We start from the raw sequence: 19,405 nt of genomic DNA, 5'->3' as shown, positions 1-19,405 counted from the left end.
TTCTTAAGAAGTTGATTCCCACTACAACTAATTCTCTCAACATGCACACCGTCCACATCATCATTGACATGCATTCATCCAACTCAGCAAATATGCCACCTCAGCAAAAGAATTACACGATTTAAATAGTCTGGTTTAATCACACATCGTTTCCTCTTCCTCTTCCTCTTCCTCTTCTGAAGCCCACGAGACATTTACTCTTCTGAAACCCACGAGACATTCTCCTCTTTAATATCCGATACGGACCGTCTCTTATCCTTATCCTCAGCCCTCCACCGCTTCTGTTTCTCAGTGGTCTGCACGTCCATCTTCTCCGTCAGAAATCTTGAAGCCCCTATGGAAGATGGACATCAACTATGATCTCGTGCTACCCCACTAAATGGCAGGCGACCCATCCCCAACGCCATCTCCTAGGTCTGGCAGCCCTGGCCTCTAATTGCTCCGGCGGCCCGAATTTTTTCGGCGGAAGGGGAACTCTGGCACCCGGGAGCCAACACGTTTAGGTCGGGCCACTCTTCCATTGCCGATCCCAGAATTCCAGATCCTCAACGAAGGTGCGCACAACCGTTGAGGATTCTACCCACCGTTGCTCTACCAAGCATGAGGGGCCTCGCCTAGAGCCAGTTGCGTCGATTGTGCGCTGTGGAATCGGCTTATGCTTCCGATGAATTCAACGACTGCGGCAAGCATTCGCGACCACGGCCGCTGCGTCCTAGAAAGGGGGCAAAAAGTCTTTCTGCTTCCACACCTCTGTTGCGAAGGGGAAAGGGCGAAGGTAGATGGCGGACTGGTGTGTGTTTTGCAACATCGCCCGCCGCGCCCTCGCTTCCACCATCGCTCTCTTCTACTGCGTTCTGTACACCGTCCCCTCACCGTCTCTGATATACACGCTGTTATGATAAATGTATATCGGAGACCTGTTATTTGTGTGCAAGCAGTGCTATATGTCGATTTTCTTGCAACGTGGGACCTTCCATTGTTGTGTGCAGGATGACAACAAGGTCGTTGCTTTCCAGCCTTCCAGGACATCAATCCCTCGGCGTTCAGTTACTTTCTGGTTTATGCAGTTTGTTCCTTCAGTGTCATGTCGCTGTCGTTGGCCTATATGTGGTCGTTTTTGCAGTTTGTTCTCTTAGTATTTTATGCACCATTTAGTCTTTAGACCAGAAATTAATTCACAATTGAGGGAAAAATGCAGTGAGGTTGTATCTTTTGGAAAACCAAAACGCAAAGTTCCTTTGTAACTCAGGCTACATGGAACCTCTTATCCTCAATAGTGAGGACCTTTGAAGAAACTAAAATATCGAAACTCTGGGCGAACTAGATCGAGCCCATTCAGATCACAATACATTATTTAATTTTATTCTAACCTATCTTACATATGCTGCCAACACGAATCAGTGGCCTTTTTGCTTTGTGTTTATTTGTTCTATAAAAGTAGTAATCTCTGATGTAGAGTTCTAACTCCCAAGGATTTTGATTCTGACATATCATATATATACTGTCAACACCAATCAGGGGCCTATTTATTGGTTGTTTATTTGTGCTATAAAAGTAGTTCTCTGATCTTCAGAGTTCCAACTCTGTAGGGAATTCATAAGCATCTGGTCTGTAACACCTGACCTTTGTAAACTAAAACTACCAAACGAACAGTTGAGACCCATCTAACTCAAGGATTTTGATTCTGACATATCATACATACTGTCAACACCAATCAGCGGCCTATTTATTGGTTGTTTATTTGTGCTATAAAAGTAGTACTCTGATCTTCAAAGTTCCAACTCTGTAGGGAATTCATAAGCATTTGGTCTGTAACATTTGACCTTTGTAAACTAAAACTACCAAACGAACTGTTGAGACCCATCTTTTCCTTAGATAAGATGGATGGCAGTTCACTTTACTTTCTCCTAACAGGGTTGAGCACTAGCAACTGTCCTGGCTAAAACTCTGTGTGTTTATTAATTGACCTTTCTCCTAACAGGGTTAGCAACTGCCCTTTCTTAATTTTTTTGTGGTTCGTTGGTTTTCTTCATTATATTTTTGAGCAATTATGTTTAGAACAGTCTTCTATTGTCGTGTTATGCTTATCTTGTGACTATTATATTTACTTTATACGTATTTGTCGAGCCCCATCTTCATGTCCACTAATAGGACAGTCAAATTTATCAGCACTAACCCATGTTTATTTTTCAATTTCCTGATTGTAGGATCTTGCTATCACGGCCAGGCAAAGCAATTAGGTAGGCCTCTCTCCAAATAAACTAACCTATTTCTATTTCACAATTTTCTTCTAGATGTGCAAACATTCATTTGATCTTATATAAAATTAGTTTTAACGGTTTTGGCCGGCTCATAATTGTGTTATTTCCTGTAATATTTTCCTGCCTAACATCATAGCATCAGATGTACAATCCAATTTCAGTAGTCTGATGAGATATGAAGTGAGAAGATGCATCAATGTTAACTTTTTTTGTGCTAAAATGTTTCACTTTGTCATATCTCTCTAAATTATTGTAGAATTTCCCGCTGCAACGCGCGGGGTATTATCTAGTATAAGATCTTTTCGATCACTACAAAGATCTTATATTAGTTTATAGAGGGAGTACCATTTTACGCACTCCAATTTTATTAGGTACTAAAACTAGAATTGTCTGAAAAGAAAAAGAAGTGAAAGGATCTTTACATACTCTATACTGATCTTGGGCTGATTAACCCACTCGTGCTATCAGCATGCCATTTGGTCTTAACCTAACCAACACCTAATCTTCTGTACGAAATACTAATTACCACTTGCACAATTTCAGAATTTTTTCGAAAAGTTCATTTGCGGTGGTGAGCCCCAATTTGATAAAGCAACGGTTCACATCAAAAGGCACTACAAAGTAAATCTGAGGTTCAAACGGAGAACAAATTCCTTGCAGAAATAAAAGGATGCAGAATGGTTGTCAAATCACACAGCAGAAAGGCCCATTTCGAAGCAAGAGGAAGCGTATATCAGCAGGAGACTTATTTTAAGTTAAGAATACAGGTAAGCATTTTAATTTACCAGCAGCACGATCAAAATTGTCATCTGAGTCCATCTAATAAAGGTAAACTAATAGAGGCTCACATTCACAAATTTGGTCATCCAATCCAATTAACCAAAGTATTTGCCGTCGTACAGAAGAAATGGGAATGTATGTAATAGGAAGAGGAAAGATGTCGCATTCACAAATTTGCTCCACGTTTTCTCCCAAGCTTTTTTTAGCTACGTGCTAGGCAGCATTTAGAAAGGTACATTGAGTCACACAAAGATGCAGCGCTAGAGAGTAGAGACTCACGCGATATATTCCAAGCATTTTACTGCTGAGTACCATTTCACTCCCTCCAGTTTTATTTATACGTTATTACAAAAAAGACTTTTTTTGGTAGTAAAACTAGAATTGTCACAAAAGAGAAGTAAATGAAAGGATATTTACATATTGTATACACTGATCTTGGATCGATTAACCCACTCTCAGGCTGTCAGCATGCCATTTGATCTTAACATAACCAACACCTAATCTTCTGTGTGAAATACTGATTACCATTTGTGCAATTTCAGAACTTTTAGACAAGTTCATTTCCGTGGGTGAACCCCGATTTGATAAAGCAACGGTTCACATCAAAAGGCACAGCAGAAAGGTCCATTTTCTAAGGAATAGCAAACATATATCACCAGGAGACTTATTTTGAGTTAAGAATACAGATATGCGCTTTTAATTTACCAGCAGTACGATCAAGATTGTCCTCTCAAGTCTCAACCCAACTAAAGGTAACTAACAGATACTCGCATTTACATACAACTTTGGTCATCAGACCCAATCAACAAAATTATTTGCAATCTCACGAAAGAAATGGGCATGTATATATGTAACAGGAAGAGGAAAGATGTGGAAACCTGTCGGAGATGTAGCGGAGGAGGAGATCAGTGACGAAGGAGTCGGCCCAGGAGGCTTCCATGGTGCCAGCGGCGCGGTCGACGGCGGCGCAGGCCATGGCCCCGGCCATCAGGATGTCTCCATCGTGGGTCATCTCGACGCGACGCCACAGCGTGGTGTCGCTGTCGGCGAGACGGCGCCACGCGTGGCATACCTGCCCGGCTCCCGTGAGGAGGTCGGCCGCGTCCAGCTTCCCGAATATGGTGGAGAGCGCGTCTGACTGCATCCCGGCCCAGTCGTGGCTCTCGCCCTCCTCCTCCTCCATGGGTGGCCAGGCAGCGGCGGCGGTGAGGTGGGGCTAGGGTTTGCCAGGAGAGGAAAAAGAAGCGAGTCGGCTTGGGGTTAGGCCAACTCCAAGGCACGACCTCATCCGGTCCGCCCAAATGGACATACCGCACGGCCCAACGCGTGATCACATCTGTATTTTTTTTTGTTCGTTTGACGTTTGATCCGCCTTATTTGGTTTATGTTCACACGGACGTCGAACGAACGCCCATGTGTTCGCCTCGAACCTGTGTGGCAGCCGCTCATCTACCTCCCACCATCCACATTTACGGCGCACGTGTGGGCGGCTCCGCCTGGCAACCACCCCGACCGAGCGATCATGGTCCTTTTTAATGTGGAAGCCGTGGACCGGTGAAAGTCTACACTTTCACTCCCAGTGATGCGTGCCTCCTCGAAGCCCGACACGCTTGCCTTCTCCAAACCTTATCTCCACCTTGTCGTCGGGCACCATGGAATGGCATTGGATCTCCGGGCGCAAGGGCAGGCACAACCACGAGTCCGGCTCTTCCTCCGGTCATTGTCACCGCTCCACCCCTCCACCTCCACCTCCGGTACCCGCATGCCATATCGCGTTGCCGGCGGCCAGACCTCGCATGAGGCCATATCGCGTTGCACACTAATATTTTTATGTGTCCCCACACAAAACTTTCTATATGTAATCCAAAAAAACAAATACAATGAAAGTATAGATATATTTAAATACAAACAAACAAACAACATATCAATGATAAAGCTTTAATAACGTCTAGAAGAATGGGGCAATGATAGCTAGTGTTCTATCCTCCTCTGAAAATATTCCTTAAGTTTGGGTTTTTAAGTCAGAACAAAATACGCAACTGCGCTCGCTTGCTCGCTGATCCTTGTCCTCCACAGCTGCGTCCGTAGGCCCGTTTAGTCGTCATCCATCGTTGTCCGCCTAATCGTTGCTGACACTAGAGCCATTGATGAGGTTGGGTGGCTCGGCTCGGCTCAGGGATAGTCACCGAAGTTTGCTGGCTGGCTCAATATGTTCTTGTTTTGTTTTTCTTTGAGAGAAAACAAAATACATCGTGAAACCTAGGTGTGCACACAACTGAATTGGAAAAAATAGAAAATACTAAAAATAGTAAAAAAATGAAACTTTTTGGCAACATACAATGTCAATCATAATACTCATGTTTAAAGTTTGGGAACAAAATTATTTATCCCATATTCCGAGCAAAATACGATATAATCAATAATATATAACCGCTACAGCTCACAGTTTTATAGCAGCAATTTTCCTTTTTCCGCTCAGAATACTACATAACTCATTTTGTCATGAGATCTTAAATGTGTTTATTATGCTAGACTATGTTTGTCACCAAAAGTTTCAAGTTTATTTTTTTACTATTTCAAAATGAAATATTTTTTAAGAATTAAAAAATGAAATTATTTAAACGGGTGCACATAGACTTATGTCCCAAAATCCACATACTAGAGAGAAAATTCATTATTCTCATCGCTGGAAACTACTCCCTCCGTTCCTTTATATAAGATGTATTTATTTTTTGATAAAATTTCATAATGTAAGATGCATTTCTTTTAGTTCCTCGTAATTCCGTCTTTAGCCCTCCAGAAAAATTGAAAGAATCTCTCCTCTGATTGCATGTATCTCTAATTATAGTGAAGAAAGGGGAAGTATCTCTTCCCAGATTTACGTGTATCTCTTGTGACAAAGGTGCTCTGAAGGAATTTCACTTGAACAGGCATGCGCGACGTATCTCTCATCTTTTATTTGCGGATGACAGTCTCTTGTTTTTCAAAGGGTCCATAGATCAAGCCTTAGTCATTAAAAATATTTTGTCGGGCTATGAGGTGGGAACGGGTCAGCGTCTGAGCCCCGATAAATGTTCCATCAAGTTTGGCAAAAATGTAGTATGGAGGATCAGTGGCCACTATGGTTATTCTTAATACTACCGCAGAAGGTTTTGAAGATAAGTACCTTGGCTTACCGGTACCTGAGGGTAGAATGAAGGTGGGCAAGTTCCAATCAACAAAAGATAAGGCATTAAAAGAGCTTCAGATTGGATTGAAAAATATGTCTCAAGTGGTATAAAAGAAAATCAAATCAAGGCAGTGTTGCAAGCGCTACCAGTGTATGCCATGGGTATCTTTAAATTCCCAGTTTCCTTATGTGATGATTTGGCTCAGATTATAAGAAATTTTTGGTGGGGAGATGAAGAAGACAGAAGGAAAACACATTGGCTAGCGTGGGATAAACTCACTAAACTAAAAAGAGAGGGAGGCATGGGCTTCCGAGATCTTAGGTTGTTTAATCAAGCTCTTTTGGCTAAGCAGGCGTGGAGGTTACTGGTGAGTCCAGATTCATTATGTGCTAAGGTTTTGCGGGCCAAATATTATCCCAATGGTCACATCTTGGATACTGCATTCCCGCAAGCTACTTCCGTGAATTGGCAGGGCATTATGCATGGACTAGATCTGCTAAAAAAAGGGGTGATTTGGAGAGTGTTAGATGGAAAAAATGTTAATGTTTGGAGAGATAACTGGCTACCTAGAAATTCCGGCCTCAGAGTTTTAGTCAAAAAGAACCGCACTAGACTGAAATGGGTCTCTGAATTATTTATGAGTGGAACAAGAAGATGGGATGAAAACTTAATAAGGCACTTGTTCTATAGTCATGATGCTGATGAGATCCTAAATTTACGTATTCAGACTGGAGGTGAGGGTGATATAATTGCTTGGCACTATGAGAAAAATGGCATGTTCTCTGTTAAAAGTGCGTATAGACTGGCATTAAATCTGCAGGATGGCAAGGGTGAGACTGAAATGTCCAGCACTGCCGTTGGCAAGGAAAGGAGTGCATGGGATGTTATTTGGAAGGCCAATGTTCCTCAAAAAATAAGAATTTTTGCTTGGAGAGCTGCATCCAACAGTTTGGCTACCCAGGTAAACAGAGTTACTCACCACCAAACGGTGTCAGGCAGGTGCACTATATGTGGGGTGGAGGATGAGAGTACCTTCCATGCCCTTGTGTCTTTTCCAAAGGCGCGCGTCTTCCGTTTCGCAGTGAGAGAAGTGTGGAATATTCCTAGTGAGGAGCTACTCAGACTTACGGGGCCCGACTCGATATTGATTCTGCTTGATCAATTGGGGTCGTTGGAACACGATCAAGTATTATTCATACTTTGGAGAGCGTGGCATCTGAGGAATGACTTGATCTTTGGAAAGGGGAAATAATTCTTATCTTCCTCTATTACTTTTGTGGAAAATTACTGGAAATCTTTCTCTAAAGGAAAAAACTATGCGCAAGTTAATTTCAGCATCAAAGGCAAGGGGGTGACACATAATTGGAGGTATGTTACCCCAAACGTGAATCTTCGTCATGATTGGGAACCCCCTGACCAAGGGTATATTAAGATAAACGTTGATGCTAGTTTTGTGGAGAGCATGAGAGCAGCTAGTGTCGGGATTATTGCCAGGAATCATCTCGGCGAAGTCTTGATTTCTTCATGGGATTTTATTCAGCCCGCACTTGCGTGGACGAAGCAGAACTTCGTGCGGCTCTCGCCGGGTTATACATCGGTATTACTCTTCACACACCGGTTATTTTAGAAACTGATTGTGCGTATGTTGCAGCTTCTCTAGAGAAAGAATCCATTGACAGGTCTCCTATTGTTGATATGAAAAAGGAGGCGATGAGCTTCTCAAAGCTCATAAAGGATTTCAAGGTTGCCAAGATTGATAGGCGGGCTAATAGGGTCGCGCATGAGATTGCTAAATTTTGTTTTAATACCAGGTCTGAGGGTGTCTTATGTAATAGTGTTCCGCCCTGCGTGGCTACCTTTGTAATGAATGATTGTAAGAATCTTGGTTTGTCTGATTAATATATGGATGGGTTTTCAAAAAAAAAGATTTAGTTGATGCTAATCATTGATTTAGCCAAGGTTAATTTCGTCCTAAATTATGTAAAATTATGTGCCTTGGTCACCCTGCCGAAAATTATATACCTTACATTAAGGAATGGAGGGGTTAGGCTCAGTTGCTTCAAAAAACCTGGTTAGGCCGAGCCCAACTAGCATGGTTGAGCCAACGAAGGGCCTTATCTTTTATCTAGCTATTTTCCAGCCATAGTTATTAGCTAGCGCAAAGGCTTTATCTCGCTTAGAGCAAGTATAATAAGCCTAGTCAGCTGGCTATAACACATGCCAAGTCATTGAAATCCTAGCTGGAAGGGTGAGAAAGAAGGAGAGAGAGCGCAGCGGGCGCTTGATCAGTCGCCGGGCGCTAGCACAGGTTACTAGAAAAAGTGCTTGCATGCAGCGTGTGAACAAGTGCAGCCTTCTTTTCTCCCAATCAAGTGTGTGTCTTCACATGCATATATTAAATACTATAGCCAACCTAATAGCTGGCTTATTATATGAGTGTACTTTTACAAAGGCTATATGTGACATGGCATTAGTATATAGCCAGCAACAGGCTTTATTATTAGCCATGCTCTTATGGCGAGTTTTCCTTCGGTCTCACCTGAAGCATTTACTATTGCGGGCCCGCCCATTCGTGTTAAAATAATACACTAGAAAAAAGGGTCCCACAGGAATCAATCCTGCGATCTCCTTCTTTTGGTCCAAACACACTTCCTTTATTTTTATTTATTTTTTGAGAATTAACACACTTCCTTTATTGATTAGCGTTCATAGGGATACAATTCAAATTTGGAGGGTTAATGAGCCACACATGGTGTCCAACATCCATATCAAAAGCATGTTTGGCAAGGCTGCAATGTTGCATTGTTAGCCACTGGGCCACCAACTGGTTCGTCTTTAATTAGTAGGTCACGATCACGACCAATAAAAAGGGTCGGGTTTCCACTGGTTTTCAGGTTATTTTTATTTTGTTGTTGTTGTTTTTTTTTTCATTGATTTTTCTTCTTTCTTTTCATTGTTTTTACTGTTTTTTTCTTTGTTTTCACTACATTTTTCTTTGGTTTTGTTTGTTCTTTTCTCATTTTTATAGGTTTTCTTGTGTTTTCTCTCTGATTTTCATTGTTCTTATATATAATTTTTGGGTATATGTCTAATACAAATTTCTAATATGTGAATATTAACATTTATTGAATGCATTGTAACATTTTTCAATATACATTTAACATTTTTTAAGTTAGAGGGAACCAACCTATGGTTGGATGGTTAGAGTGACTATGGTATCCTCAGCCCACCGGACGAGACTTGTGTGCGCCCATCCTTGCTCCCGCGTACGTGGCTTGATTTGATTGGACCAAAATAAGGCCCGGCCCCACCCCCTTAAAATCAGGGGGATGGTTAGATTAGAAAGGAAAAAGAAAAAAAGACAGTCGCAGGATGAAGTGGGAGAACGGATGGGAGCATGGGAAGGGAGCAGGCAAGCCGGATCCCAGCCCACCAGGGTTCAAGTCCTGGTGCTCGCATTTATTCCTGGTTTTATTTCAGAATTTCCGGCGATGCATATTCAGTGGGAGGAGACGTTCCCGTCGACGACGAGGTGCCTACCGTGACTTCATAAATTTTAAGGTGATCATAGGGATAGGGTGTGCGTATGTGCTTTCATAGAGGTGAGTGTATGCACGTGTATATGAGCGCTTGCGTTTGTACTGTGTTAAAAAAAGTACCAGATTAACATTTTTAAATACCAAATTAAAAAAATTTGAATACATGGTGAACTTTTTTTCTACATACATTTTAATTATTATTTTTCAAATCCTTAATATTTATCTAGGGTCGCGCTATTTGTCACCCTGGGTGAGGAATAGTTATTCTTCACCCCCTCTTTATTTTGACATCAATGCAACATATTTTTACGTTTCGTAAATTTTGTCTTATTTCATACCTAAAAGAGAACGTAAGAAAATATGTACTCGCCATAAAAATTATTTTATATTATATAAAATTACGAATGTAAGAACATAGTCTAAAACATACATAAAATGTGATTTTTCTGGTCTTATAACCTATATTTTTTATTTTTTATACCAAATTTACATATTGAATTAATATGCATGTAACTATTTATATTGTAAACATAATTTACTTAAGAAGCGATCGTAAGATTATCTCGGGTGAAGAATAATTTATTCTGCACCCTGGGTGATGAATAGTAACACTACATTTATCTAATACAAGTTTTACGCTTTTTAAATAGATGCTCCATGTTTTTCAGTACACATTTAACAACTTTCAAATGCTCAATTAACATTTTCGAAATATTTGATTAAAAAATATTAATACATGGTCAACATTTTTCTACACACATTTACAATTTTTCAAATCCTTGATTATTAAATTTCTAATAGAAATTTAAAATTTATCTAATACATGGTCAACATTTTTTCTGAACACATTTAGTAATTTTCAAATGTTTGATTAATTTTTTTTTTCAAAAAAAGTTTAATATTTTTTTAGTACCTAGTCAACATTTTTCTGTACATATTTCACATTTTGTAAATGCTTGATTACCATTTTTCAAATATTATTTAACTTTTTTTCGAATCTTGGATTAACTGTATATAAATACATGATTACACCCCTGCCATATTGAGCTCGGCCCATTTTTCCTTTTTTTTAATTCTACCTTATTTTCGGGCATGCACACTTTTTGCACGTGAATCAAGGCATCCCACATATGCGACATTGTTTATTTTTCAGTAGAGACTCAGCCAGTTGTAAGAAGCTTCTAGAAGCTTCTAGGCGGTTTTGGGAAGCTTCTACAAGCTTCCATCCATTTATCCTGGTTTCCTATTCACTTTTTTCCTTTACATTTTTTGTTTTTGTGATTTTTTTAAAATCTGTGAACTTTTCCAGATGCATATTTTTTTTCAAATCCCGCGAAAGTTTTCCAAATGAAGTGAACTTTGTTTGAACTCGTGAACTTTCTCGACTTCGGGAACTCTTTTTCAAATCTCACGCTTTTTTAAAATTCGTGAACTTTTTTAAATCCCACAAACTTTTGTTGAGCTCATGAATTTTTGGGGTTCATGAACTTGTTTGAAATTCGTGAACTTTTTTTAACGCATATTTTTTAACTTGGGAAATTTTATTTTCAATTATTATTCAATTTTTCACATTTTCTTGAAAATTCTACAGTCAATTGTGAACAAGCCCTCATCTTCATATTAGGCTGGCTCACGACGGAGGGGCGCCTGAGCGCCAGGAATTATTCAGTGCTTAAGGCGTCGAACATGAGCTTCCGCCCATATAAACAAGTATATGCCATCAAGGTAGGGCGACACCCTACCTTGCCCAAGAAGAGCTCTGTCAGTGCATACACGCATCCCTATGAACATAAGCATGCACATTCTATCCTCTGAGCACCTTTGAGATACTCAGCCGACATAACATCTTGAGATTGACAAAGTCATCACATGCGCCTCGTAGTCGACAAGAATGCTCCCCCATCGAACGAATATCGTCGGAATGAGATCACTTGCTTAAATGCACCTGAAGTCATCCACATCATCAAGCGCATGCAAACTTTCTACTTTTCACTTTCCATCACATGCAAGCCATCCTTATCATCAAGCACATGCAAACCCTCCACATTACCATTTTTATTTTTCAACAAAAAAAAATTGAACTTGAATTTCACAAGGCGATATAACATGCATTCACCCTCTCTTTATTCTAGGTTTTCGTAAAGAGTGTGTCAATGTCTCGTCCACCCATATTGCCGTCGAACTAAATAAGTAGATTCGAACAGAGAAATATTACACTTCATTTTCTCAAGCTTGCAGGAAATATTCTTAGAGTTGCAACCAAGTTAAAATGAAAAACATAAGGAGCTTACATAATTGCATGCACAAACAAAAAACATATTGTTGAAAGGCCTTCAATCCTCACTGTACAGCTAATGCACTTGTGCTTGGCTTTGAGCTTGTAGGTAAAATGGACTTGCCAATTAGGAACTTAGGGCGCCTCCTGCGTTCACTAACCTGCCATTGCAGTATCTCCATCAAATTCTCCTTCTCGCCACATTTCTTCACAAGAAGCTCATTCAAGTTTGGCAAATACGGCACTCCGGATAAACCCTCACCACTGTCACATAGTGCTTTGCAGTTGTTCAGCCAAAGACGCTCAAGCTCAGGCATTGCACCATCCTTGATTTCCATAGTTTCAATATTGTCTAGCCAATCAATATCAAGGAACTTGAGCTTTGGAAACTTACCAGCACTGAAACACAATGACTCCCCTCTGTAGGATCTCTCCCACAAGCAAAGGGCAGCGAGACTGCGCAAGTTTCCGAGGATATCAACTTGTCCCTGTTGTAGTTTTGTTCCTAGCATCTTCACCGTGGCTAGATCATTAAGCGACGTAATCCATTTGGGCAATATGAATAGATTGCCTAACAGCTTGAGTGAAGCTAGATGCTTCGGTGTTGATGATTCATCCATTTTTGCAAGAAACTCAAGAGAATAAGATCACACCTCAAGTCGCTGAAGTCGACCAAGCTTTTCTATTGACTGGCACAACTCCCGGCCTTCTTCCTCAGTGAGACCTGTGACTGTGACTCCTAACCTTTGCAGGTTAGTCAGCTTCCCGAGCCTCCCTCCTACACCATTGCCCTGGCCAACATTGAATGCACCAAACATATGAAAGTTCCTTAGCTTCTCGATACCTTTAGGAGCCCTTACACTGAGTTGGTCCATGTTGGAAATATTGCAATAATCCATTCTATTGCAGCATAGAAAAGGTGCCATGTTTCCCAACAGGTTTGTGTTTTTGTTATTCATCTCTGGTTGCACTAGCTTTTGCAATAGATCTTTTGAGAAGTTCACTCCAGCAAGAAGATAACGTAGCTTCTCAAGTTTAAAAATTCCATGAGGGAGCTTTGTCACCTTTGTGTCTTCAATGTCTAGTGTCTCTAGGTAACGAAGTTTTTGCAAAGAAGATGGAAGCTTTGATATCTTTGTTCCTCTCAAGGAAAGGTAACTAAGGTGAGGCAACTCCCCAATGTGCCTAAGGTCTTCATTCCTCATATTGATTGTGTCTTCTAGGTCCAGCACTCGCAGAAGCCGCATTTTAGGAGAGATGAGGGAAACAGGGCACTCTCCAAAAATCGTCAATGATCGAATATATGACAGATTTATGTGTTCTAGCTTCTCCTCCCTTCCTTTCCACCTAGATACTACCAAGTGACGTATCTTACTCTGTGGTACCTCATTGCACTGCTTCTCAACGAGGAAGAGTTGGTTTTCCTCAACTGCCTTGGATAGGATGATCTGCCGCACCATACTATGAATCATGCAGTGAGAAACTCTCACACCAGGGATAATCTTCTTCTTTGAGGGTTGGATCATGCTTCTATTGATAAGCTCATTGTAGAAACGTTCCCCTACCTCCTCCACAGGCATATCGCGGTTCTTTGCTATGTAGCCCTCTGCCATCCACCGCCTCAATAGGCGGGTGCATCTGATCTCTTGGTTTTCAGGGAAGATACTGAGGTATATGAAGATTGATTTCAAATGGTATGGCAATCCATCATAACTTGAGACAATCACATTTGTGATGTTGCGAAGATCAGACTCCAACTCTGCTCCAAGGTGTTCATGCATCTTCATCCATTCAATGCTTGTCTTCGGCCTATTGGCTAGGAGACCACCTATCGTGGAAATGGCGAGTGGAAGACCTCGACATCTCTTTAAAATACGGCTGGCTTGCTCCTCCATTTCAACAGGCAAATTAAAATTACTTGTATTATAGACCTACAAATGATGGAAACATAACATATTGTTAGTATTCTAAAAAATAAAATAAATATATTAAAAGCTACAGTAGGCAGCTCTGTGCTATATAATGGATTTTTTTATTCTACCAGAAATGACTGAGGACCTAGGTATCCAATTCTTGTCAATTGACATGCACATGTCCTAGTAGTTTAATGGGAAGGTTCCAAGTTTCAAACACTTCTTTATCATGTCGCAAGGTGTGAACACTTGTGTAGAAATTATATTGCAGTAGTTAAGAGTCAGATACCAATTCATCGTGTAGACTAATCAGCTTAACATCATGTAATTTCTTCTGGACTTCCTAACAAGTTAGAACTCCAATTTCAGTTTTGTTAATCACATATACCACTCGCTATGTTCAGCAATAGGGGAGCAAGAGTGACATCCACATGCATTCAAATTATACAAGCATTCGATAAAACAAAGCTGCAAAGATCATATAATATTGGCACTTGATGGAGGATATGGCGGTTTCGTTTTTCAACATCTCATTTTCTGGTGTGGAAGGAGAGAGATTGGTGAGTTGTTTGTCCTATATATTGTATTTGGCCTCCCTAGGGCCTCAATTCTCTCTTTCTCTCCCTACATTATGTACATCCACACCAGGTTAGATGATGTTCGTCCATACCTCCAATCTAATAGGATATGAACCCTTATTGGTGGATTCATGCCCTAGCAAGTTCACTATCCAACAAGAGCTGAGAATGTGAACACTTTGAGTTTTGAAGCGTCCTTGAAATTCACGTGGTAGATATGTACTTTATTGTATGATATTTTACCGATACTATGATATTATGTTGATACTTAGTATTTAGACACATTGTTATATGTAGTGTGAATAGATCTTTTTTTAGAACCAACCTACACCATTTTAACCAGATCACATCTATAGGCAGTGTACTTTCTCATTAACCTAAAATTATATATCTTTGCCTCACTAAAATAAACCATGTAGATCTCCTTTTTTGCCCCTAGGCCAATGTGAGAAGTTGTATATTATGGATTAACTTAAGAATTTATGTCCCTAAATGGCAGTGGTACCTTGTTGGACCTAATAAATATGTAGCTCTCAAACTCTAGTTTATTGTTTCCCAAATATCTTGGAGGAAAAAATTATTTCAAAAATTCATTTTTGGTAAAGTACTATAATTGAATCAATTTAAATACCCTAGTATTCATTTCAAAACAGTCAAGTTTTGGAGTACTTTTATTTTGCTATTAAATCTTCTTTCTATTCTAGCCCAACTTCCTTGTATTCACTACCCAAAGAGAAAGATATAGTCAAATGACTAACTTCATGAGTTGTGTAATAGATGGATGCTTGCGAAATAGAAAGACACGGTCTAATCGGTAAAAATGGAAATAAATTGGGTTTCACTACTAACCAAGTAATTGTAAGTTAGCAAATTCGTGAACACTTCTATCAATATTAATCCTCGCAAACATTTATTGTTTACATCACTTGCTTGTTCTTATGCGAGAACAACTCTAGTACTACAAAGTAACCTACTTTATTGGAGAAACATAAAGTACATCGTATTGCACACAGACATGCTCACCACCACCATACACCCAAGACCACATAGCGCCTACTAAAGTCCAAAGCTGCAGAGCTTCAAATTTGACAAAATGACCATAGGTGACTCGCCATCAAGGGTAATATGACCTCCTACTAAAAGAATATAAGGTTTGATCACCGTTAGGCTGGGGTCTAACCACGGTACTAACCACCCAGTCACATGTTGGTTCTCTGGTTGCAACTTGAGTTTGATGGAGTTAGCTAAATTGATTCTGACTAATGGATTTAGCAGGCTTATGCAGAGGCCACTTGAACCTTACTAGCTAGAGGGATATAATTTGGTACTACCATGCTAATAATGCATGATGGGATTACTCAAAAGTTAATAAAATACTAAAACTTTATTGGGTAGATAGACCATAACATAATCTAACATACAACAAAATTTAGCTCATAACCATAACACACATTAATAAGAGGAAAAGGTATTCAATGAATAGTATATTTTCCCTTCCTCTTTAGGAAAACCGTGCTCAATTGGTAAATAAATAATGAATATAATTAGTTTAACATCATACATACATCTTATGCCAATATTATCAAAGATGGATATGGACTGAACTGTCTCACGACGTTTTGAACCCAGCTCACATAACCTATATAGGCTGCGGCTAATGTTGAAAAATAAGAGCTTGAATACCGCTTGTAAATAATCCAAGAAACGAGTTTAGAAACTTTCATAACACCTTTATAGTCGGTAGTTCTACCGCAAGTTGGTAGCACTATAGCACCACAATTAATTGCTTTCTAGCACCCAACTTTTCAGTCTCATATTTGTTATCTATTCCTAAATGTTGTAATTAACCCACTAGCTTTGTTTCCACTCTATGTCACTATGCCCACATGAGTAAGAAATGCATGTAGTCATAAGTTATATTATCGCAATAGTCTATCCATGTAACCATGCCACCTCAACAAATCATGCTTGTCAATCATATGTCAATGTTTTGCAATATTTTTCGTGTGGTCATGGACGGTATATTTGTTGGACGTTTATAGCAAATCTGTGTGGTTCATGCTTCACATTTTGTTAAAAAATGGCAACGTGTTAAATTCAATCAAAAAAAGTTTTTTATACATCGTTTTGTTAGATGCTTTGTTGTTTTCTTGTTTCCAAATATAAACAGAGAACAACCTCACATTTGCTTTTGCAATAGTTTTAGGACCCTGATAAGTGTCGCACGTGTGGCACGAAGGAATTCCGCCCACACGTGTGGGCTGAAGGAGGTCGGGTCAAACTCCCTTCTAGCCACTCATTGTGACATGTCAGTTTTTTTGTTTCTTTCACACATGCATGAAAACAGAGACAAAAATAGATGATGTCAGCTGGAATATTTTGTGTATTTCAAACTTTATTTTTTATCTATTGAGTGAAAATCCGATTGAAAATTCGCTTTCACCATTAAATCAGCCACGAGGAGGACTTCGAAACTAGATCTCATATCGATATGTTTCGACGATATTTTTGGCAGTAAAAAGTTGCCATCTCTGTTGCATATAAATTGTCATGGTGTTTAGACTAAAGTCGTCATGATATGTTTTAACTATTTTTTCTTCTACATTTAAAGTAAATTTTGACATGTTATAGAAAAGTGAATTAAGAAACTAAACTTGCCATGGAGAATTACTAAAATTTGCCATGATGCATGAAATAACTTTCAGATGGTTCATAGTTAAAAAGAAATCTGTCGTCAATTACTTTTAAAATGCATAGTCAACGACTCAAATTTGCCATGAACCAGAAACTAAAATTGACATGATATATGCACTAAAATTTGGCATGGTTCATACAAAAATTAATTTCCATGCTCAAAATACTAGAATTGACATGGTCAAAATACTAAAATTGCCTCTGTAAACTAAATTTGCCATTATTCATGAATTAAATTTGCCATGGTTAATTACTACAAATTGCCGTCATCAATTAATAAAGTTTACCATGAAAAGTAGTTGAAATACAATAGTAGCTTTAAATCTAGAAGAAAAAAATTAATGAAACATATCATGGCAACTTTATTGTAAACTGTATGGCAACTTCAGTGCAACATCATGGCATCTTTTGGCCAGAAAAAAAAACATTGAAACATATTAATATGAGATCTAGTTTTGAAGATTTCGAGACGGATTTAATGATGAAAACAAAATTTTAATTGGATTTTTTATTTAAGAAATAAAACATTTTAAATTCTAAACCCCCCCAAAAAATCACTAATGGAATCTGTTTGATGTGGCAAAATGGATAATAATGGAGGCGTTTGGACCATGTTGCTTCGTGCAACACGTGTTGCACTTATCATTTGGATAGTTTTATTTGTTTTGTTGCACTAACGGATCGTGCATCATGTGCATTGATGCACGTAGTATCATCAGACTAGTATGCACAACACAATTGCGCTCCCACTACATAAAACAATTTAAACAAGTACACCACTAAAGTATAACACAAAATTGACATAATAATTTAAGATTAGATTAAATAAAAGTTGGAGGACTTCACCTTCTTGCACAGGAGACTCATGGACTCATTATCCCCAAGTGGCTTGAGCTCGTAGACAAGGCCATACCCCTCACCAACGTTTCCGGCGCAGTGCCGGGCGACGTCCTGGCGGCGCGTAGTGACGATTACACGGCTTCCCTTGCCGTTATGGAAGTTGAGGACTTGCCATACATGCGTCCATTCCTCCTGCGAGAGCAGATCATCGACTACAATCACGTACCGCTTGTCCTTGAGGTGCTCCCGGACCCGGATGGCGTCCGCCGGCTCGTCGTGCGCTGCCGCTCCGAGCTGGAGCTGTTTTCTGAGGCACCGCCTGAAATCGTCGGCGTTGTCGAGCGGGTGCGGCACGGTCACCCACGCGCCGCAGTCGAACGCGTCGAGGAGCACCGGGTCGTTGCGCACGATGCTCACCAGCGACGACTTGCCCATGCCGCCCATCCCCCACACCGACACGACGCCCAGCTTACCGCCGTCGCCGCCCAAGATCTTGTCCTTGAGCTCGGCCTTCTCGCTGCTTCGCCCGATGATGTCCCACTCCTGGAACGCGACCTCGGCGGCCGAGAGCACGTCCTGGTCCGGGAGCAGCTGCTGCTGACCAACATCCACCTCGACGCCGCGCATCGGGGGGCAGTGGTCGACGATGACGTGGTACCGCAGGTTGCGCTGGTTCAGCTCCTCGACGCTGGCCTTGAGGTCCCGGATCCGCGCGGCGATGCGGCGGCGTTCGGCCAGGGGGGCCGGGAGCCAGGACCACGTCGACGAGGAGACGGTGGCAGAGTAGAGGGCGAAGTCGAGGAGGCAGTCCTCGACGTCGTAGGCGAGGTCGCGCACCTGCTTCACCCAGGTCCGCACGGTGTCGTTGCGCGCGGCGGCGTCGGGGCGCGCCGAGGCCACCCTAAGAAAGGATTGCATCATCTCCAGCTCGTTGCGGATGAACTCCACCTCCTTGGGCACGCCCAGGAGCCGCGCGACCTCGTCGGCGACCGCAGAGCCCGCGCTGCTCAGCACGCCGTCCAGCACGGACCTCGCCAAGCTCACCGCCGTCGCTTCCATCTCTCTCTCTCTCTCTCTCTCTCTCTCTCTCTCTCTCTCTCTATCTCTATCTCTATCTCTATCTCTTATAACTTTGCTGGGCACATGACGGAAGTACCGGCCGGACGGTTGAGCGTCATGTCATGACATGGCTAGTCCGGCTCTCCCCCTCTTTCCTGGCAACGAGTACGTAGAAATTTCGAGGAGCACGCGCTAGCGAGAATATTCTCAAGCTAAGCTAACGACGTGCCACTGAACTTGAAGAAAAAGCTTAGTTTAGATGCGTTCCAAAGGCCGATTTGGTTTCCTGATGGAGT

At 40.9% G+C, this 19,405-nt stretch overlaps 1 protein-coding gene across 1 annotated transcript; it reads right to left on the bottom strand.

The window, feature by feature from the left end:
* Nucleotides 1-11,852: 11,852 nt before the first annotated feature.
* LOC125535409 (disease resistance protein PIK6-NP-like) lies at nt 11,853-19,119 on the bottom strand. The gene is made up of 2 exons (XM_048698465.1): nt 18,057-19,119; nt 11,853-13,956 (listed from the first exon to the last, which is right to left on the bottom strand). The coding sequence occupies exons 1-2, from the start codon at nt 19,107-19,109 to the stop codon at nt 12,673-12,675; spliced, it is 2,337 nt and encodes a 778-aa protein (XP_048554422.1). The 5' UTR covers nt 19,110-19,119; the 3' UTR covers nt 11,853-12,672.
* Nucleotides 19,120-19,405: the final 286 nt, after the last annotated feature.

This window comes from Triticum urartu, chromosome 2, assembly GCF_003073215.2.
Source record: "Triticum urartu cultivar G1812 chromosome 2, Tu2.1, whole genome shotgun sequence".
Lineage (NCBI taxonomy): Eukaryota > Viridiplantae > Streptophyta > Magnoliopsida > Poales > Poaceae > Triticum > Triticum urartu.
This window is presented reverse-complemented; position numbering and strand designations above follow the sequence as displayed.

Bases quoted from the DNA above. Each gene is read 5' to 3' on its own strand.
- LOC125535409 (XM_048698465.1), bottom strand. From the start codon at position 19,109: ATGGAAGCGACGGCGGTGAGCTTGGCGAGGTCCGTGCTGGACGGCGTG. The intron at 13,957-18,056 runs GTGAAGTCCTCC...CATCATTTGTAG, and splicing joins TGAGTCTCCTGTGCAAGAAG to GTCTATAATACAAGTAATTT.